Consider the following 22486-nt stretch of genomic DNA (forward strand, 5'->3'; position numbering starts at 1 on the left):
TCTATTCTATTCTATTCTATTCTATTCTATTCTATTCTATTCTATTCTATTCTATTCTATTCTATTCTATTCTATTCTATTCTATTCTATTCTATATTCTTACCCATTCCATTCAATTCTACTTAGCATACACCATTTCTTAGCACTTTTCAAGATTCCTTCTTTGTGATTTATTCTGATACAACCTACTCCAAACCTGAAATGTATTTCTACGAAGTYGAGAAATATAGAGCTCTTCTGTCTTTTTATGTTTATTTTAGCCTTGATCAGCTGCTCATCTCAAGCCTGGACCAGCAAAAACTGCAATCTGTTTTGTCAGTGGTAGTACCAAAATGTGATGTTGCTGCTATGCTCCAAGAAGTCAAAGCACAAGTAAAGGTAAAAAACAGAAGACAAAACTGAGTTATTGRTGGATTTTTGGGGGTATTCCTGAGGGGCAGATAGAATCTTTTCCAAACTGTCTCAGGGCTCCTCCAGTAGTCCCATGACACGCTATTACTATCAACTGCAGTTGATGTTAATTTTACTAATGCTGGTTTTTGAAWGCCTGCTTATAAACGTGTAATAATTTTGAATGGCTTTTTGTATAAGAAAGTTCAAAAGCAGTTTTGAGTCATAATAAATTGAACTATTTTATGTGGAAAAGTATGCCTCCATCTGGGGTGCCCAGTAATTTCACATCAGAATTAAACTTTCACCAGCCATCTAGGTCAGACTCAGTTTCCCCACTGTACAAAGGAAGCTCTGCTCCAGTCTGTGCCYGGTGCCTTTTGCTAGAAGCTGCAATCACAGAAAGCGAATTTATTTTGTTTAATGCTGAACTGGTGACTTGAATACCAGAAAACAGCTCTTGAAGGGTTTCTAACAGACTCCTATGACCTTTTTGTTGTCTTCTGTGTAAACTAGTTTTTGCATCAAAATACACTGCTTCATTATTTAGGTGTTTAAAGAAGGCTTCCAAAGTGAAATGATAACAGAACATTACTTCCTTGTTTTTGATGTTCTGTTTGTGGGCTACATCCACATCCTTTTAAAATCAGAACAGAAGTTGATAAAAYAATGTCAGTGCTGGAAGGGAATCTGCCATCTGGTCTGAATAACTGCTGGCTGAATTGCATCTAGCGTGTTCTTGGGTTTTGTTCACAAAGATTGTTATTTCAAACATAGAAGAGGCTAGGGGGAAAGGACCTCCGCAAAATATCCAGCTTTATCTCCTTCCAGTGGACAATATAGCAAAAACTCATGAGTCTCAAARCTTGGTGAGCCAAGAGGGTTGGCTACGTTTACTGATAAAATTAGGATTGGATTGCACAATTGGACAGAGGTAATTAAGTGTTCTCTAAAGTATTTTGCATGGGGTCTTGGAGAGATTATTTATTTATGCCACTTTTCAAAGCCTGAGAGCTCAAATATTTATAAAGTTGAATGGTTTTTGGAATGCACTCCTTGTCTGCATAGTTTCTTACCCATATTTAAGCCCAGTGTGGCACAAACTCTGGAAAATTTTGTGCTATTCAAATGATGCATTTTGAATGTACAATAGTTCTTCATAGTTATCCAGCTGCTGAAAATTGAGACGAACTGCCTGATTTGGACTGAGAGCTTCCCTGGGATGAGTTTGTCAGCTTTACTCTAAACAGTGCTAGCATTTAATACRTGCTAATAATAATAATAAAAAATTGGGTATTTTATCAGTCTCTGTGACTGGTATCTTTGGATAACAGTTGAAACAGAGGTGATTACTGGAGTGTCCTTTGAGTGTCCAAGTAAAGCAGTAAGCATCCATMGCGAGGTGTCTGCCCAATGTTATATGTGCTGGCAAGGGGGTGCTTTGAGAGCTGGGGAGGGAGGAAATGCACCTTGGGAATGGGAAGCCAGTATCCAGACTGTGTTGTTGACTGGCTGAACACATGTGTTCCTTGGATGACTCTTCTAACATCTGAACATCTGACCTTTTTTTCTTTTTTTTTCTACCCAGTGTAAACAAATTAAGTTGAGATATCAAGGGTTGGAAAGAGGCTGACCTCTTGAACAAAAAGGGTTGCTATAGTGCTTGACTGTYGAAGATATCTGTATATTTCCACTGCCTCACTGCACTTGGAAAGGGTTAGCCTAGTTCYTTAACTGATTTTATTATTTCTTGCCTAACGTAAAGCTGTTCTCACTTGAGTGCAGATGAGCAGGGCCCTAGCACCTGCAAAACACTGTGAGCAAAGATGTTCTGCCCTCATTGCTCCTTTCTCCTTGAGTGCTGATGGATCAGTGATTTGGAGCAGGGTGACATCAGTTTCTGACATTGCCTCTATWTCACAGGGATGCTTCTAGGGTAGGAAATCTTCCACAGACAGTATCTGGCAAAAAACATGCAGTGAGACCAAGAATTTGACTATTGTTTCACCAAAAAAATAAACCAGAATGGTCTGTGATTCTCTGTGCTTTTTGAAACAAAAGACGAATGCTGAGTTAATATGATTAGTTTAATGAACTGTATATATAATTTAATGCTAAATAGGTTAAGAGATTGATTTCTAGTAATTTGCTATTAATTTTAGTATTGGCAGTTTCTGGAASTAACTGGTATTAGATGGGACCCTGGGGAAAAGCTGAGAAATCTGACKCTCTGCCTTAGAGATATGTACCATTGCCCCTGCTCCACTACATTCCTTCCTACAGTTCCCCTTATGCCACAAAATGTGGTCTCTTGTGACACAGTGTCAGACTTGTTGGATGCAAACCTGGACCAATCCTTTTCCTGTGCTGGATGCTCCCATTTCCGCAACAACACAGCTTAGTCCTGTTTAGATCACTAATAGGCTCCTTACTTTCATCTCCCAAGGGAAAGTCTTTTCTTCCCAAGCTTTAGTGGGTAGCCGCTGCCCCTTGAAAGATTGTCCAGCACTGCTGAGAAGAGGTCAGTGCAACTGCCCTACATTACCATCCAAGAAATTGGATGATAAAAGTGTTAGCAATTCCCTGAAGACCAGTACTTGGTCCAGAAAGGTGTATGAGAAATGTATGAGGTGTATTTTTACTGCAAAACGTTGAGCAATGCAAGATTGACTGCAGCCTGTGAAAATTAGTCTGCCCAAGGTTTTATTCCATTTCACTGTCCTACTTTTGATTTTGCTTGCTAGCCGTGAACTGACTGAAGAAACCTTTTTTGTCATTTGAGACCTCCTAGATGGCTGCCTGATTCTTAGCATGAAGAGAAATGCATTTAATATCTCAGTTTTAACTCTTTGAGTTGCCTTTTTTCACCTGCCATAATCTGTGGGTATTGGGAATTTGTGATTTATATGGGTACTTGTTCTTGATCATTGGTTTCTTCTCTTTCCCGTGCACCTCCATTTTTCTGCTAGAGCAAAGAAGACACGTACTTTGTAGTCTTGCACAAAGAAGAAGGAGCTGGCCTGGGATTTAGTGTTGCTGGAGGAATAGACTTGGAACAGAAATCAGTCACAGTAAGTGATGGCTGCAAGTCATTTTTCTACAAAACTCACTTTAAAGCAGGCTGGTGATTAGATCAAGTGCTCATTTATCAAGACTCACTGCAAGTCATTCACGGTGTCTCTCAGAAGCAGCAGCTTACCATCTGCTACTGAAATCAGAGTGTCTGAGAAGCTTAATTTTTATTATTRGAGATGGATAACAATTATGCTTTCAGGTTTTAAAAATCTGTTACTGGATGAGATGGCTAGATCTAAACCCTATGCATGTAAATAAAATTCTGCATGCAGCTGCAGCATACACAGCCTTTTAGGGGAGACTTTCATTCGCAGCCCTTGAAAGGAAACTGTGTGCAGCAAAGTTTTTGAAGGATTTTTTAGATCATTAGACTGATTKTTGCAGACCTCAGCAAGCATTATGGATGTCACATCATAAGTTTGTTTTGAGTTAGTAAGACCTGTGGGTGATCAGTAAATGAGAGTTGTTGTATTGTTGGGTTTTTTTAGGTCTTAAGCATTCAGAACCRAAGGTAGCCCTGTTAAGATAGCGGTGTGTAGAAAGTAACTGTTCAAAAACAGATCTGTRRGACAAAAAAATCCAAGAAAACTGCTCTCCTGTATGACAGTTTCTTTAACACAAAATATGCATTGAAATTCTGCACTGAAAGAGAGAGATCCATTAAATGCTGAGCTTAGAAGAAGGGTATGTCCTTAGCTTTGGGGCCTGCAGAAGTCCTTGCAGGAACCTTCTGGGTGTTGCTTTTAGACAAGACCAATATAAATAAATGTATTTCATATTAAATTGTCATTAAATTTGAATATGGTCAAAGTCTAGAGAGCAGGCCTCTACTTCTCTCACTACAGAAGTTGTTCCCTGTCTCTGGCCCAAGCAGTGGCAGCTCTGAGCAAGAGGAATACTCAACAGTGTCCCACCCTTAAGAGTTTCTTACAGAATTCCTTACCTAGAGACTGGGACGCTACCTAAAAATAAGATCTTGAGCTCTTTCCTACTGAGTAACTGGTGAAGTCCTTTTCCTGAATTCTGTTAGCCATGAGACCAAAGGAATGTCAGCTCCTGYTCTTTCTTGATGGTCTTTGTTCAGTGGGTGCAAAGGGATCTTTCTAATGTTCTTGACCTACTGGGATTCTGGGTCCCAGCTAGATTTAGGGTTGCCACTGGGTGCTGAGCTGCTTAGATGAGCTGCTATATCCACACTTGGGTTCAGGAAGAGAAATGCCTAGTAACCTTCAAGGTACTGAGAAGCTGAGCAGTTGAGGGAAGGCAACAGATTTTTTGGACATGRCCCCCGTATTCCACTTGCTGCTTGCATTTGCATGCCTACATCTGTTATTGAGTCTGTTATTCCAGCTTTGAATGCCTGCATAAACTGGCTGGAAATTTATTTTCTTGGATCTGCAGGGGTATAGCAGGTGCCCATCGCAGCATGGCCGTACAATGAGATGGTACCGGAGCCAAAAGGCTTCTGGTGCTGCTGGTCTAGGTATTAGGATAAATTCCTAAAGATTATGCCATGCAGAATTGTGTCCTCAGATTTGCTGCCTTGAACATTTTCTTGGCAGACCCAATACCGTCTCCATGGGAAACCATATTCTGGCTGCTAAAATTAGAGTGCCTAATAGGCAAGTCCTTAAATACTGTGTCTTGAGTCTTTAGTCAGTTTCTTTTTGTAAATGACACACATCTTAACTTGCTGGAAGTTTTCTATAAGTTTTATCCACTCTGAATAGAGTATTTTTTTTGCTAGAAAAATGCGTTCCAAGCTGCTAAGTCATCCCTTTCCATCTATTTGCATGATATTTGATCAGCCAGATTGAGGCAAACAATTAAATACTTGTACAGCTGCAGTAAGTCARAGCCTTTCTGTGCACAGATGTTTAGAAATGTGCATTTGAAAACAGCACAGAATGCATGTCCAGTCAGTGGGAACTGGGGGAGTGGGTGTCACATACCACAGTTGTTCTTGGTGGTTGCTGTAGCATGGACGTAGATTTAACCTCTGTGTCACTTGAAATATGTTAATTGAAGGCCTTTGAGGTGTTAAGTGAAAGCGTAAGTGATATTACATTCCATAGCTGGTTTTGTTTATCTTTGGCCTAGAAATGGCCATTCAGTAACAGCATCTTTTTCTCTGAATTCCCCCATCCCCCCAAAGCTGCAGCTCTGACGCTTTGAGGGTGTTCACTGGAGCAAACTCTGCAGGCAGTGGGCACTGGCTGCAAATTTTTGGTATTTCTCTTCACCTTGGCCTGCAGAACACTGTGTGTGGTCATGAAGTAAAATATCCTTGTTAAAATCTTTCTTGTAGGTCCACAGAGTGTTTTCAAAGGGAGTGGCATCTCAAGAAGGGACTATCCATCGAGGAGATCTYGTTGTGTCAATCAATGGCAAGTCTCTGGCAAGCTCAGTCCATGGGGATGTCCTGAATACTCTTCATCATGCAAGGGTGTACAAATATGCAGTCATTGTCATCCAGAAGGAAAAAGACAAAACAAACAATTCCTCCAGACTTGAGATATCAGCTACTGGCAGAAAATGTGTGGGGTCTGGAAAGGATGTTTCCATGGAAATAGGAACAGGTATGATCTTTATCCAAGAACAGTTGGAAGGATTCCCTTGCAGAGCAGACTGAAGGGAAAAATGTCCATGTGTTTTAGATTAAAAGTGTCTGCCTTATGTGATTGAAGGGAGCAATTGAAATTACCTTTAAATTTTATTTGTTCTCTTTGGCACCTCAACACAGTTTGGGGTTTGGTTGTTTTGTGGTTTTTTGTTATTTTTTTTAACTATCGTAGCTATGCACAAACCTAGAACTTAGTTTAGGACCTAATCCAATTTCTACTTACGTAAGTGATTCTGCATATTCTTCTGATCTAGAATAAATTCCTTTTCAGTAATAACAGTAGTCAATGCAAAAAAAGAGAACAACCAAAAATAATTTTTAAATTTTTTTTAAAAGCTCCAAGAAAACTCCACGCCCTGCAGTTTGTTATGCATAGGGACCGAGCTTGTTTGTAAAAGCAGATTTCATACTGTTTCTACTACAAACATAGAAAAAAAATTGTTTTTATATTGCAKTAACTGGAAGTAAGCCATATTGAAGTCAGCCATCCTATAGAAAAGTAGGGATAAAGTGGAAATGTATCAATAGTGGAATATTAGGTTTGTGTTTGGGAACRTGATAAYATTTTAGTGTAAAGGTTGCACCTGSRGTGTTGGAAAGAGATCTCTGCAAATTTTTTGTAGGTTTAAGAGCCCAAACCCCTTCAGCACCTGCCTGGATGGTGCTGCTTGGAAGCAGGGGATGACCTGTTCCAGTCCTGGACTGCTGCAGGGTCCTGGGGAGGGAGTGGGCCACAGTTACAGCTTTCTGCTGAGAGAACTGTCAAGGGGGCTTCCCCTGCTTTCCAGAACAACATTAGGCACTCAGCTCTGTACACCCCAAAACCAGGACATGCAGCTGCCACTCAATTATTTTTAATCTATTGGCTGTATTCATTATTGTTCACAGGGGGTTGGGGTTTTTTTTGGTAGCAGTTTCTATTGTTTTATGATATGACTTTGTAATGCAGCTTAGAAAAAAAAAAAAGAAAAGCACTCTGTTAATTAATGGATGAGCCTTTCTGGAATTGCTCCCATGGATATAGTCTATGTAATTACTTCCGAATCCCTCTCTGCCCTAAACTCCTTGCATCCTGCACCCTGGAAAATGCAGAATATCTGCTGGGTCCAGGCACTAGGGGGCAACATTATCTCATAAACAACAAACTTTTGGGTAATTCAGAACATATTTCCACCCTTCCAGGGAAAGGACATCTCCAGATGTTTTAGATAATGTTTAAAGTAGTCTGAGATAACAGTAGCAGTAATTTGTGATAATGCAGACGGCATAATTTTTACATTCACACAAGGCAAAGAGATCTTGTTTTCCAAAACTGCAGATTTATTTCCTCCTGACCAAAATCATATTTAAAATCAGCTACAGCAATATTGTATTTCAGAAATATCTTCTATGCAGGGGGATTGGTGAAACTACAGTTAATTATAATTAAATAAATATATATTAAATAATATATATCTATATAAATATATAGGAGACCAGAAACAATTTTTCACCCTAGTAGGTGATTACAGATTCTTGCTGAAGAGAATGGAAAATGTTTGCTTTAATGTAACATTTMATTCATTACTGTTACTTAAAAAGATGTGGCTAATTGAATAAGCAAAGGGAGCAAATGAAAGAAAAAGAAATGCTCTTCATACCCTATTTTTGTAAGTTTTCAGTTATTTTGTTGATGTTTAGAGTATTTACTAAATTGGCTAGCTATAATTTTTCCAAGGAAAGGATGCCTTGGCAGGTTTTTGTTGAATATGTAGAATGAAAGTGTCTCTGTGTAAACTATTTTGTACTGTCACCGATTCTCAGCTACAGTGGTACACATTCACTTCTGAGAAACTTGGTGGCCTGTCCTAATCTGAGTAACTGAACTCTGAATTGTCACTGCAGCAAAAGCTAAAACCAACCAAACAAAACTTGCAATTCACTGTTATCTGTATAACAAGATGCTGTGTATATTCAATTGCAGATCCAAACCTGGATATGAATGATGTCATCTGTGTTGAATTATTGAAAACYTCTGCTGGCTTGGGATTCAGTCTTGATGGTGGAAAAGCCTCAGTTGCTGGAGATAAGCCCTTGCTTGTAAAAAGGATATTTAAAGGTACTACATGCATGTAGTGGTTGTTAGCCCAGTTTTCCTTTTGTCTGTGCATTGTACAGACATTTCAATTATTGTATTCAGCATTTTTTTTTTTTGAAGCCAGGGTGGGTTTTGTGGCTCTCATTTATTACAGCTTACTAGGCCAAAGTGGTCATTAAAAGAAAAGACACTCCTGGGAATGGATAGGGATTGTATCTGCTAATAAATTTTTGTGGAACAATCTGCTTTACTAAATATGGGTCTGCCCACTRTTCTAGACATTATATTGCAGCAGCTATCATCTACATAGCAGTCTTGAGACATAAATGCCTTATCCAGCTCTCTTTTCTAAGAAATGCATAGTGCAGATAATCAATGTGGTACTCAAGCACCACACTGCATTATGCCCAGTTACTAATTTTACCATATTTTTGTATTTATTTTCTTTTTAGATATTAATATTAGCTTTTACTAAAATATATGGTATTTGTATTCAAAAACTGCCAATCTTGGATGCTTTGTTTGTCAGCAGGTAGTTAAATTTATATGAGCCTTTCTTTATACATAGAAAAAAAACAAATCCCAGAACTATACTGTGACTTTCATATATCACATGTTGATTTAGTGAARAATAAAGCACTTTCTGAAGGCAGCTGAAACTCTCAATGAAACTGCATGTGCACAGCATTTTTACAGAATTACTTTTCAGAGGTTTATTCCCTCATCAAGATAAAAAAAAAAAATCAGGCAGGTTATTTACTGAAATACCAGTTCTTGTGTGTTTGCTTTTTTCCTYTTTAGAAAGTGCTTCTTAAGGTAAAGGGCATATTTAATTTTTGCCCTCATTCATTTACATCCTTACATACAAACCTTTTCCCCCTCCCTCTGATGGCTTATGTTAGTTTAATTATCATTGTAGAGAACATACTTTCATCAGCAGTGAAGGGTGTGCCTCTCTCTAGGAGCTTTCTGGGAATGATGTTTATCCAAAATTTGCTACCAGTGTTTGGCTTGTTCATCCCTGGTTTAAAATCTATTGCATTATCTGCTTATTACCCTGTTAAAATTGAGAAAATAAACCCATGCCACATATAGCCTTCATGGTTATTTTATCAACCAAGTTTTCTTACAGCTACAGAGAKAACATTCAGCATATTTAATACGCTTTCGTTGTTTTCTTCAAAACCAGACATCTTTCTAAGAGCAAGGTTTTAMCCTGGTTAAAATAACCTTTTCTGTGAGATGCAGCATGGGATACGTTGCTAGAGCTGAGCTGAACATAARTGATTTGTATTGAAATTGTTACAGTTGAAAAAAATGGTTTACTTCATTCCTGTGGAAAGCAGATTTTTGTGGGTTCACTTTTTTCTTTTAACAGTGACTTTTCCCCCCTTTTGCTTCTAGGTGGTGCTGCGGAGCAATCTGGAAGCATAGAAACTGGAGATGAAATTCTTGCTGTCAGTGGGAAGTCACTACTTGGGCTCATGCATTACGATGCCTGGAACATCATTAAATCTGTGCCAGAGGGGCCTGTTCAATTGCTAATCAGAAAACACAGAACTGCAGTATGATGGAAGCATTACATCTAATCACACTTGCTAAGACAAAMGATTTAAAACTGTCTAAAAGCTGTCTTTGTTTATAAAGCCACACAGAAGTGTCTTAATGCTTTACAGAGAGGTGCTAAGAACCTTGGAGAACCAACGAGCAAGCGTGTGATGAGCTTCAAAAAATCTCACCTAATGATTGGGAATGAAGGAAGCCAAAAGTTAGAGACAATTTTGTATTATGTGGCAGWTTTATGGGAACTTCAAGACCTCTCCTGGGTTTGATTTAAAGTATTTTGATTGAGATAAATAACACTGTGCCTGTCCCTGATATTTTTAGTATCTGCAGAGTGTTGGTAGTAGAACCTGTTGGTTGCCATCCTGTTGACAAGGGTGGGTTTTAGACTGTACTATATCACTTAGCTGTAATAAGACTTAAGGACACTTCCTTAGGGTCTGGTCCTTTTTTTTTTCTTGTAATAAGAGAATGTCTGGAACAATCTCACTTTATTCTTCTAAGTGCAGTTTTGCTAAAAGTGCATGAGAAAAGAGTATAATTTTGCACAACTTCTATGCCTAAAATACGAGCATTTTATTGCAAAGCTGAAAAATCCTCCTAAAACTAATGAACTAACTCAGCATCCACCACAACTGAACCTACTTCTAGGTGCAACTTGTATCTGAAAACACTTGATGTAAATGCGATAGAAATCTCTAAGAAATCATGTCCAAATAATAGGTGATTGTCCACCATGGTGTATACTGAGCTGTTAGTTGTGATTAAAATGGGGGCGATAAAAATTGGGGTCTGAATTTTCAAATTTAGGCTTCTAATGTTAGGCACCTTTAAAAAAYATATATTTTTAAAAGGGGGATAATTTCAAGTGCTGAGCACTTACAGATCCCACAGACTTCAGCAACCACTAAGAACATCTGCAAGTTGGGCTGCTTTTATTTGTCTTCAAGAGGTTTAAGGCTGCCCAACTTGAAAGACTCAAGCTGAAAAGTGGTGATCTAAAAATGGGGATTATAACAGATTAAATCTGAGCTGGCCATATTTGTGGTGGCTTTTAATTGGTCTTCTTTGTTTTCTCCTGTCCAGTATTTATTTTTGCTTGTGTGAGAGTGGGTTGAGGATGTGTGTGGTCGATGCAAGTACACCCAACTGCATCAGGATTGGGCTGATACTGAGGGTTCTGGTGGTGAAACTGAAAACTGTTTGTGTAGATGGGAAAAACCATGGTGTCAGGTACAGAAAAGAAAAAGGGTTGCAATGCTGCAGGAGCATAGTTTGGATTTTCTCACCTCTGCTCACAGAAGAGGTATCAGTAGCAGGCCATGCTGCTTAGTCTGCTGTGCTGGGAGGAGAATGTATGGGTGCAAGAGATTAGACTCTGTTATTTCTCTTCCTACATCTGGGATAGCTAAACAACATAAAATACATACAGGAGGAAATGGGCCAGTGTCCTTATCAGCTGAGAACAAGTTGTTTGTTCCACAGTGCTCAGGTTGTTCATCACATTAGGCTGGAGACTGCTTGCAGCCAACATGCCCAGTGTGAAGAGCTCTCAGCCTGGAACCAGTCCAAGTCTGAAGTGTTGCCTCTGTTTTAAGTGAGCCAAGACACTGCGTAGCTGTTACAAAAAGGTCTGGGCTTGTCTCTTGGCCCTACCCCAAGATCTTACTGGAGTTCAGTTTATTTACATTTATTCAGCAGTGCTTGAAGCAATTGCTTCCAGGTTAGTGGAGCACTCGCTTGGGTTCATTTCTRTGACAGCTTAATTAGACTGCAGTTTATGATGAGCAGAAGAAAATTCAGTTCTGTGAGGCAACCTGAGACCAGATGAACAGAAAAGCTGTGCAATGTTTGCCTGAAAATTCATAAATAGGTTTAATTCTTTTTCAGTGACATACTAGTACATGAAGCCAGGGAGAGATGCAGCTTTTGGTTACAGGAAAGGCAATACTGTACATAGTCCTACAGCTCCTTTGCCTGCCGGATTTCTGCTGAAACTAATTCAGGTTCAGTGCTGTGAGATGACTGTGGAGTTGGGTCCCCTGTGAACCCAAAGCTCAGCCACTCTGTCGGGACTGGTCCGTGCCTCCGGTCACCTCCGTGGTGGAAGAGGCTCCAAGAGGATGCAGCTCTTAGGGCTGGAGGACCACACTGAGATTTCCAGGCCTGTGATGGAATAGAAGAGGTTACCCCTTGCATATTTGCTGAAAAACAGGGAGAAGACAATTTGGCAATGACAATTGAATGGTGAGGCCTTGTTCAGGAATGACCAAAATCCGACTGTAATAGAGTGTATAATAGATACATAAAATGCATGTGGAATTTAATGCAGCGTAGTGAATGCATACCTGTATACGTATAATACGTGCAAGTGCAGTACTGATATCTTGCTACTTTAATGTGGTAAATCATGGTTGTGTTTTAGGAAATGGCATTTTTTTTCAGTCCACGGTCTAAAATTCTGGAGGTTCCATYGCAGGGAGGCAAATGTCTCCCTCACTCCTAAACCAGTGTGAGCTCAGAGGTAAAGTCTTCATTTTGTAAATTAATTTGAGGTGTCTTAAGATGATACGTGGTGGATATTTTCAGATGCTTATTTGCAGGTACTGTTAATTGTGAGTGATTTAGAAGGCTTTTTTTCAGTAATCAGATACTGTTCAGTATTTTATTTTACATGCACGTAGATAAGTGTTGGCTGATTAACAGCAAACAGAAATGGGGATTTTTGTGTGTGATTCAGTAGTGGCTATAATTTAAAAGATAGGTTTAATGTTTTAAATCTGATAATAGTTACTATGGTAGAATGATAACACTACTAACATTAGAGCAAGCAAAAGAATTGTATTTAACCCTGAWTGTTTCTGTTCCTGAAAATACTTTTTTTTTCCTTGTGAAAGAACAACAACATCTTCACTGATGTTTGTATGATTACAGTAGCATTTCCTGACATCTCTCTTGGGGTGACATTCCCTGAAAAAGCTCCAGGATTTATGCAGTATGGGTGTCTGCTTTATTACAGACAAGATGGGTAGACCAAGCAGATGTAGTAAACTCTTGGTTACACACCTGGAAAAGTAAATCTTATTTTTCTGAGAGCCTGGTCACGCTAAAATGATGGAGGGTGTTGCATTAGTTCATCAGTATTCAGTAGGATCATGACCATTTTTGGCCTTGCTGTTTGCGTATCAGTGCCCATGGTGATTCTCCACCCTGCTGGAGTGTTGGCCAAACTCTAGGAGAGCAGCGACTCCCCAGAGACTTGGCAGCTGCATCTTAGAAGACCAAAAAATCAAGATACAATTCTGCACTTCTTCACCAGGGAGCTGAAGGCATTCCAGACAAGGCGAATTTGTTCCTAGATGGAGAAGGTTTAGGGGAGGGCTTTGGTGCATCCAGGCCTGGGGCAGCTGAAGGTGCACATCATGGATGTGAGAGCAGTRAGATGCTGCCATCGCATATTCTGCAACCTTTTGTACCTGGAAGCTATKTCCAGCTTCTGTAGGGACTGCATCTGTATTGAAAACTCTAGATTAGGGAGGGAAAAACATTTGATCATTTTCTCGCTTAAAAAAAAATAATAGAAGGACAGATAAGTGTTAAGAAACTGTTAGATGATTCATATTTCCTAATGACCCTCACTTAAAATTAACCCTGGTTAATGTTCTGCAGTGGTTCTTGTCAAATTCTGAAGGAAGTGTTCCCARATGGGAATGTTTACCTGTTTCTATGTTTAGGTTATGTAAATGTACAAGTGAAAATATTGATGAAGAGTAGACTAGCTCATGAGAAAAATGGGGATCCCACTGTAGGTAGATTTTGTGTGTTAGTCTGATACACTTATTGTATGATATTGTATATTGACACTTTTATTTATATAAATAAAACTTCTTTTAATGAAAACTGTTTAATATGCCTTGTATATTATAAAAAGTCGGTGCAATAACATGAACTAGATTGTACATTTTTTTATTTCTGTCTCTTCTATGTGAATCTGTATCACCATAAACTGTTTTGCTTGGGTTTTTTAGTGATTTTGAAAATAAATGGTATCCTTAGTACTCCTCTAGATATTTAATTCTGTTATGACAGACCAGAGTCTCGTCTGCAGCTGGAACTGGCATCAGAGGGACAAGGATGTCAGGGAGAGCAGCCAAAGACTTTGTGTAAACGCTGCCCAGGTGTGCATCTGAGATAAAATAGTGCCCTCTTAAGAACTGCCATTCAGTGTGAAGAGGACTGAGGCATTTAAGAACTGATAAAAGGTGTTTTGTAGAAATTGCTTCAGTATCTTGTTTCTTTCCTGTCCCTGTGCTAGGAAAATGTAGTTTTCATCAAAGCTGCAGTCCCTGGGTAATGTTGTACCTTCTGCCCAAGCCCTGGTTTGTAAGGCAATGGATCGTATGTGTAGAGAATGATTTTACACAACTAGTCCTAACCTGGTATTTGTTCCAGTTTCCCACCTACTCTGGGAKAAAATTCCCTTCAAAGCCACAGAGAGCCGGTGGAATGTGCTGGGCTGGATGCCCTCTCTGTGGATGGAGTGGAGCTGGAGCAGAGTTCGTAGTGGGAGGTGGAGACCTCCTGGGAAGGTTTGCACCAAGTGGACCGTTCTTTGAGACACAGGTGACTTCACAGTCACTGCGCAGCAGGTCAGAGCAARCCATCCTTCCTGGACAGATGAGCCAGCCCAAAAAGCTTTCCACTCAGCTGCTGTGAGGTAGGAAATGCCAGAGGTGCCGAAATCCCATGCTGCCTGGCAGCRCATGGACACATCTGCTGGTGATGTGGGGAAGGCTGAGCTGGAGGAAGGGGCTGGCGGGTTTGAGTGTTTGTATCTACACCGCAGGTTCATGAGCATTGCTCCGTGTGCTGGGTTGGGCACTTGTGGCAGCGCTCCCGCACGGCGCAGCGCAATCCTGACATTTGCTTGCTGTACCCATGGCGCTCGCCTGCGTCTTGTGCCAGGCCCGCCGAACTTCACCATTTCTCCTGCGCACGGTGCTGCCTGAAAGGGTCAGGTGGGTCTTTTTGTGAGGGGAAGGAGGGCATTTGCTCTCCCATCCCAGYGGTGCAAAGGGCTTTTCCCTCATCCCCAGGTTTGTGCCCGGAARCCGCTGAGTTTGCTTTCGGTTTCCTTCTCTGGGTGCCCCACGAGGAGGGTGCAAGCGAGCAAGCACCACGTGAGGAGGGATAAACCCACAGCTTCTGCTGACACATCCTGTGGGAAAGGCTGCTGTGGCTGGCTCCCAGCCTGCCCTCTGGGCACGGGGACCCATTCCTGGGCCGGAGAGGAAGGGGAGGAGTTTTGTGGTTACTCAGTCTTGTCTCTGCCCTGGGACGCCTCTCTTTTTCCCCCATCCTTCTTCCTTGCACACAGCCACGGTGAGGAGGGATGCTGCAGAGCCTGTGCTGTTGTGCAGTGAGACTCTGCAAGGCATAAAACCAGTTCAGTGGRAAGAGGATGGACAGGGAAATGTTGGATACCACAGCATGCAGTCCCCTCGAGCTKGGTTCAGCACATCTGCCCCCAGCTGGAGCCTGGCTTCTCCCCCAGGGCTGTGGGGGAAAAGGAAAAAGACATTTTCAGTCATGAAGAGATCCTTTGCCTTTCACCTCCCCACTGCTGTCGCCAGCGCTGGGCCAGCCCAGCTYCTCTGCTCTGTTTCATTGACTTGCTTGTATCCATCTTCCCATCCTGATTTCTCCTAAGACATGGCCTGAGGTGGGGTCAGCAGGGCTCAAACATCCAAGCAGCCTGCCTCTTGTAGGATTAGCCTTGAATATCTTTAATTGAAATCTTAATTGCAACATTCAGTAGCTAAGTGAARAGGAATACAAAAGCAAGGAGACAAAGTGAGTTTAATCTGTAAATTGATTAGTACATGTGACTTCATTTATCCACCAAGACATGAAGCAGTAGAATTTTTTTACTTCTCTCAGTTGAGAAAGCCTTAGGGCACAGACAAATGAGGAGCTTGAAACGTGATTCCACCTAAAAAAGTTCCATTAAATTTCTCCTATTTTTAYATCTTTGCTGCTCTCCTGYTCCCTGTATCACTCAGTGCTATCCAAATAGGGCCTGTGATTCTCGTGTCTCATTCCTTCATCTCTGTTTCCAGGAATGTGTCAAAAGTGCCACTTAACCACATTTGACCAGAGGGTGATGGTCACTGTAGCCACACAGGGATGGYGTGAAGGAGAGCCCTTGGGGAGAARATTCCCACKGGCCACYCTGGAGTGGGTGGCTGGGCAGGAGCAGGGCAGGTGGTGGCTGGGTAGGACATCCATGGATGCAGTGAAGTGATGTCACAGGGCAGCACGTCACTGCAATGACAAGAGGACACGAAGCCTTCCCTGACCACAGCCCTGGACTGCACTTCCCGGTGTCCATGGCCAYAGAGGGTCAGCCCAAGAGCCAGCCATGGCTGCAGGGATGACATGTCCACCCTGCTGCCGCTGCCAGTCCCTGGCCTTCACCTTGCATGGTGCTGGGAGATTTTTGTTCCAGCTTTTGGGTGTTTGGGTTTTTCCTTTCTATGCAATRCTGAGTTGCGTAATTGCCTTTGCAGCATCTCCTTGCTGTGTCCAGCAGCCTCATAATGACAGATGCCTGGGGAGCAAGTGATCTGCATTATCTGGTCCCCACCACTTCTGGCAAATGATGTTGAGGTGTTTCTCCCTGTCAGGAGCATGGATGAAACCTGAYTGTCTCCATCAAMCTCTAGTAAAAGCCCATTTTGGACYATAGGAAAAGTCAGTCATTACTTCCTCTTTTCATGTAGTACTATTTATTAAAGCACTAGACCCAGCTAAGAGGCTTCACAAATTAATCATGACTGCAATAATTTTTTTCCTTTTGAAAATAACCCTCATTTCTAATGATCATAAGAAAGAACATTTGATGCCAATAAACATCATCCGCTAAAACAAGGAGTTCCCCTTCCATCCCARTGTGTAAAGCTGTGACTAGAAGGATGTTTTCTGTCAGTCAGGGTATTTTCTGAAGTTAGTCAGTGCTAAACCCAGAACTTTCTGCCTTTCCACTGATAGTTCCATACGTGCTGGCCTCACCCCTCTGTGCAGCTGAATCAGTCTGATACTGTTGCACTGAGCAAACAAGTTACCTGGTGCTGAAATTTCTTACGTTTTTCCCTACCTGTCAAAGCCATTTCCTTGATGTGATGTTGTGGTGTTTGGGAATGTCTGATGTCCAGCTCCTCTTGTCAAAAATTGCCTCCCTAATTCCTGCTCCTGAGCAGGGTGGACGTGACTGTGGCCTCCTGCATTTGCCGTGGCTTCGTCACGTCCCTATCAGGAGCACAAAGGGGAAGGTGGAAGCAGAATGCTGCCCTTAATTTCTGCCATACAGTAGGGAACTGTGATCCCAGCTAAGGCACAGGAGCTGAGGGAGGAGGTGCCAGCATCCTATTATTGGCCTTATTCAGTGCTGCTGGAAGGAATTACTTTTTCTGAGATTTGCAAGCTGGCCTGTCCACTACAAAAGGGGTGCCCCTTCAAGCGGTGACTGTGGCATGGAGGAGCTGAGCCTCTGAGCCTGCTGGTGCTCTCACTGTCCTTTCATGAGAATGAGGGAATGACACCAAAGCCACCCAAGATGAAATGGCTGACACTGTTTTATCACTGGGATATCTATTTTATTCCATGGGATATCTCCCATTGCTGCAGGAGTGATGCCAGGGTGCACGTTCTCAGAGGGCTGGTGAGAGCTGCATTGTGAAGAGCCCATGCGTGAGAAGGCAGGGCAGCCTTGGTGTGGCCCTTTTGTTACRCGGGCCAGACAATGAATGTCCTGACGCAGTTGGGTGAGGACCCTTGTTTACAGCCGTGACAGCTTTTGGGACTATTGCTCACTGACTGTCCTACCATCAGACAGTCATCTGCTTAGGGGAAACCCTGCCAGACTGAAATATCCCCAGCCCTTCTTGTCCGGCCTCCTTACGCCTCTGTGGATGCACATCATGTCGTCGTACTGTCTTATGCTAATGGAAGCAAAGTGATAAAATTTAGTCCCATCCAACAGCGTGTGCTAAAAATAATCAGTAGCATACGAGCAATTTTTTGTCAGCTGATTTGTAAAAACATCCCACGAGGGAAAGAGGAAGGAAGAACTCCTTGTCTGGCAATTTGTTTGGGAAATACCTCTTGTGCATCCAGTCTCAGGAGTGAAGGCATGAGCTGGCCATGGGCACCAGGCTGATTTTCACCTGGGGACCACAGTGCCAACACAACCTGGGTCTGCACTTGCTGCCCAGGCAGGTGCTGTGTTAGGTGGAGAGCATTCTTGGGTGGCAGTTCTGTCAGTTTGCTTCAACAGGTGGGTTTGGTTTGTTTTTGTTTGGTTTGTTTTTTTGGTATCAGGTGCTTGTGGGTGAGTCAAGTGCATTCTCATTGCAATGCCATGCACCATTGATAGGTTTTTCCCCCCCTGCCCTTTAGGGAGGAGCAAGTCACAAGCATCGTGCTATGTAGGTGACTGGACACTGCTCTGGAGGGCTGGAGAGGGGCCAGGCTCCAGTGCAGTGCAGGTGAGAGTGTCTGGACGTTTTCACAAGTCTGATGAGTCACACAAGCAGAATTTGCTGGTGAAGTTTTGCAAAACCAGACCTCTGTGCAGCAGCTACAGTAACACTTTTCATCAAGTTATGGGCCTTCTCAGGACCACTTCACTGATGCCCTCTGAGGTAAAAATCTCCCTGGCTTCTGCTGGTGACTAAGTGGGAAAGAACAGGGAGTTGCATCTGTTGGGATTTTTTTTCTGGCCATGACAAACAAGAGCCTTTGGCCCAGGAGCTCTTAGTTGTCCTTGCAGCAGGAATTTGTGCCACAGGCGTCGTGCTCACTGCCTGAGAAGCCGGGTAAAAGCAGCAGAGGGAGCCAGCTGAGAGCCTGCTGACATGCTTGGCTTAGCAGGTGAGGACCTCAGGCTCTCCCCGGCACAGACACATCTTTGAGTCCCAGCTTTCAGGAAGCACAATGTGCTCTGCAGTGTTCCTCTGCTATTCCCTTGTGATAAGCAGCATCCTTTCCSAGAAACTTCCACAACTCCAGCTTCAAACTTCGGAGAAAGTGAAAATTTGACTGACAAAATGCTGTATCCCTTTCTGCCCGCCTCTTGGACAAAACCCTTAACTTGGATGTTTGTCCTTTACTGATCCCCACAGATGCTTTTTCTAGAAGTAATGGACCCCTCAATACCACCCAACAATTCTGCAGCCAGTAGTTAAAAAATACTAGAATAGGTGTCTCATTTTCAAGCTCGAGGTCATGGTTTATGTCTTGTTCCTCTTACAGGCAGAAGCCAAAGCCTAATCTCCTGAARCATACCTGCTGGCACTCTGCTTTTGCCCTGGTGCTTTTGCCCAGCTGGCATGGAAGCATGGAATTTGCATAATACAACCATGTGTTTACAATCCACATAAGAAAACCCGAGTTGCAGCAACCTTTGTGACTCATTTTTCTTGTAAACACTTTGTATTTATTATCTTAGCAAGAACTCAAGACATACATGCGTGAGGCATACAGCAACACAYCTGGCTCGCATCCAGAACAGGCCCTAAGGAAAACAAACTCACGTTGATAAAGTCATAAAGCAGATCCTTTGCAGAAGTAACAAAACAAATCCAGGGTGGACATCAGCAAGTGCTTGGTCATCTACTGGCATTGACCTCCTGCACCTGTCTTTTTCCYGAGTTCCTGTTGAACACTACCAGCCTTAACCATGCACACAAAAACCTAAAACATTTCAAAAAGAGCAAATATTCTTTGCATATCTAGGCAGATAAATACTCTGCTAACAGTAAACTTGGATATCCCCATGACAATGCATTTATCAATATACATTTTTTTTCATAGTATTCATATGTGCTACAGCCTGAAGAATTGGGTGGGCTCTACAAATCCACACCTTGTTTCTTGTTGGTTTTCAAAGCAGCATACCTTGAGCAGAACAGTTTTATTCCGTCCTGTTGTGAATGCTAATGCTGAATTTTCCTGAGAGTTTCAGACAGGCATGGTCATTGTTTAGTACCCATGCTGAAAACTCCCAGACTYCACCAAGAGCAGGATGTACAAGAGCAACCCTTCTTGTGAGTTATGCAGTGTTAGCCTGAGAGCTGGTGTTGTGCTTATCTGAAACTCTTTGCGTTCATTTTTTAGTACCTGGCAAACTGACCTATGTACATGTCAGCAAAACACACTTTTGCAGTACTGAGACAAATMAGAACTACTCTTGAAACATTATGTTCTCACTGAAAAGTAATTAACTAGCTTAGAAGGGAAAGGAACCACACATTGGCTAAACCAACAGCAAAAATCCTGGCAGTGCCACTGGGGTGGTGTTAAAATCTTCCATGAGGTAAGGAGACAAAGTTAGTCAGCTTCTGCTCAGTGACAGAAGTCAGTGTCAATATGTAACAGCCCCAACACAACTGGTTGTGAGTGACCAGAGTTAAGTAATGACAAGTTTGCAAAGGCAGATTAAGAAGAGGTAACTGAAAAATAAATTATGAATACAAACAAGAATCCACCACAAGACAGGAGAAGACATMATTTCAATAGACACAAATATCAGAAAGTGTAACTGTACAGTCTTATAAAATGCAAATATACTTATATTCAAGGTTAGTTAAGAGAAGGAACTGACCAGTCACCTTAGAGGTAGCTGTGAAACAGGATTGGCTTCAGGCATTTTCTTGCTAACTGGGACCCATAAAAATACTGTTTAGGATGGAACCTGGCATGAATTGACTARCAGAGTTACTGTTTGCCTTGACAGYAATCAACATGTTTAATTCAGCTCCTCTGAAGCCAGCCAAGGGTAATAACTCCTTGGTAAGATGGGTTATTCCCACATAACCCCTCATATATAACCCCTCACCTCCTGGATRTGCTGCAGCAGCTTCATCATTCTGGAACTGAAACGAGGAGGCCATTGAATGAAATGGAAATAAAGTACAAGGGAAGAACCTTTGCCTGTAAGTATAATTAAACATTCAAAAATCTAAGGCTACTTTCTTGTACCAGCTGCAACATTCAATTCTATTGATATTATTTCTTCAAAGAGAGGTAGAATTGCTTTCTTTGAATAAATAAYATTCTTAACAAAACTTGAGATTTAACTTTAAGATCTACTTCTATTGAAGTTTTTTTTGTTGGTTATAAAGACACAGCAGAATTGTACTGTTATCAAGAAATTCTTTGTAATATTGAAAGAATCCTTCCACCACAATTACCTCAATATCTGTGTTTGTGTGGTATATATTCAGATATGTCTTATATAATGCTAAAATATGCTTCGCTCTCTGAAGCATGATTTATTTCCTTTATCATTAGAAAATATTTAAGCTTCTTTTTTAGTTTATATAATACCTTTTTATATTGAGTTTTGTCATGTTTTGAACATTCTTTTTATACTGTGTTTTGAGACTAAACAAACAGTTTTAAATTAATAGTTCTGTTAAGTACTCATGACATACAGTAGTGATGCACACATTTATATTTTATGCTTATATACTATATACATATATCTATWTAAACTTATACTATATCTTTATAATATAAACTAGAACTAGAATTACAACTTTTTGTCTGCAAAGCAACATCCTGCAACAAATACCTTTTCAATAAAGATAGTGGTTTAACAAATTGTAAGTCCCACCACCAGATCTCTATCCAGAAAGATCCATGTTTTAGAAAAGAAGAGCAGTCAAAAATCCAGCAACTGTGTTTTCCTGCGTGTGTGATCCCAAGTTTCAACACACTGACAATTTTATTTTACTTCATCCTGAAGGTGGGCGGAGCTCCTCGGTGAAACATGGCTATGGGACATGAGGACCAGAGGGCGACTGGGGAAACCGGGGTCCTGAAAGTCTTCTCAGACGGCGGTGAAGGGCAAGTTCAGTCTTGCCCCAAATCTCCCCAAGTCACCAGCTCGCCCCAAGTCAGCACTGCACGGTTTAGGGGCTCTGCCGTCGTTATCTCTGTTTCCCACCTGGCATTCATACGCCAATATAGCTGTAACATTCTTCAGACAAATCATGTGATAGCCATCCTCCAGCGGCCACGGACAGCTAAATACAAAAGCAGCGAGATTTGAAGTTTCTTCATCTCCCRGAGTCTGTGGAGCCTCTTCTTCCAAATCCACAAAGCCAAGGTCCTCCTCCCCCGCTGTTCCGCTCGCCGTGACCGCGGGCAGCCCACATTTCGCGGCTGAACAGCTTGGCGAAGAGGTTCAGGATCCTCTGCCGCAGGTCCCACATGTCGCCGATGCGGGACAGCTCCAGGGCGCACTCCAACGCCGCGTCGCGCCCTAAGGACACGCGAGTGGTTRTCCCATTAATGAGATCCCCACCACACGGCACTTTTTGTTCAATTTTTTACTTTTTCCTTAACATGAAGCACCCCCCACCCCGCCCCCTCTCTGCCCCCCACTCGCTCGGAGCAGCAGCTCTGCCGCTGTCGCCTCCACACGGGGCAGCCGCAGCCGCGCCGGGAGCTGCCCCCGCGCCCGGTGCTGGAGCCATAGGGACAGCGTGTCCCTGTGTCTGTCCCATCCCGTCCTGTCCCCCCTCTCCCTTCACCTTCCGGTACCTACCTGCAGGAGCGGCGGGCGGCGCTGGTTTGCGCAGGGTCCGGCCGGGCAGCATCGCGGCGGCGGGCGAGGATCSGCGGGGCACGGAYMGCCCTGGCTCGGCTCGGCGGGGCACGGAGAGCCCTGGCTCGGCTCGGCGGGGCACGGA

The 22486-nt window shown here is 42.4% G+C and overlaps 2 protein-coding genes across 2 annotated transcripts in view; one reads left to right on the forward strand and one right to left on the reverse strand.

The window, feature by feature from the left end:
- The window catches only part of LOC130575578 (PDZ domain-containing protein 2-like), a 55358-nt gene extending 41386 nt beyond the window's left edge, over positions 1-13972 (forward strand). The window contains exons 18-22 of the mRNA XM_057369550.1: positions 261-378; positions 3360-3461; positions 5774-6044; positions 8052-8186; positions 9570-13972. Coding sequence (XP_057225533.1) covers positions 261-378; positions 3360-3461; positions 5774-6044; positions 8052-8186; positions 9570-9736 — 793 coding nt within the window. The 3' untranslated portion in view covers positions 9737-13972. The remainder of the gene's footprint in view (positions 1-260; positions 379-3359; positions 3462-5773; positions 6045-8051; positions 8187-9569) is intronic.
- Positions 13973-19193: 5221 nt separating this feature from the next.
- Positions 19194-22480, reverse strand: PMAIP1 (phorbol-12-myristate-13-acetate-induced protein 1). The gene is made up of 2 exons (XM_057369551.1): positions 22342-22480; positions 19194-22056 (listed from the first exon to the last, which is right to left on the reverse strand). The coding sequence occupies exons 1-2, from the start codon at positions 22391-22393 to the stop codon at positions 21851-21853; spliced, it is 258 nt and encodes an 85-aa protein (XP_057225534.1). The 5' UTR covers positions 22394-22480; the 3' UTR covers positions 19194-21850.
- Positions 22481-22486: the final 6 nt, after the last annotated feature.

This window comes from Malurus melanocephalus, unplaced genomic scaffold (genome assembly GCF_030028575.1).
Source record: "Malurus melanocephalus ecotype Western Australia unplaced genomic scaffold, MMel_1.1 scaffold_113, whole genome shotgun sequence".
Taxonomy (NCBI): Eukaryota; Metazoa; Chordata; class Aves; order Passeriformes; family Maluridae; genus Malurus; species Malurus melanocephalus.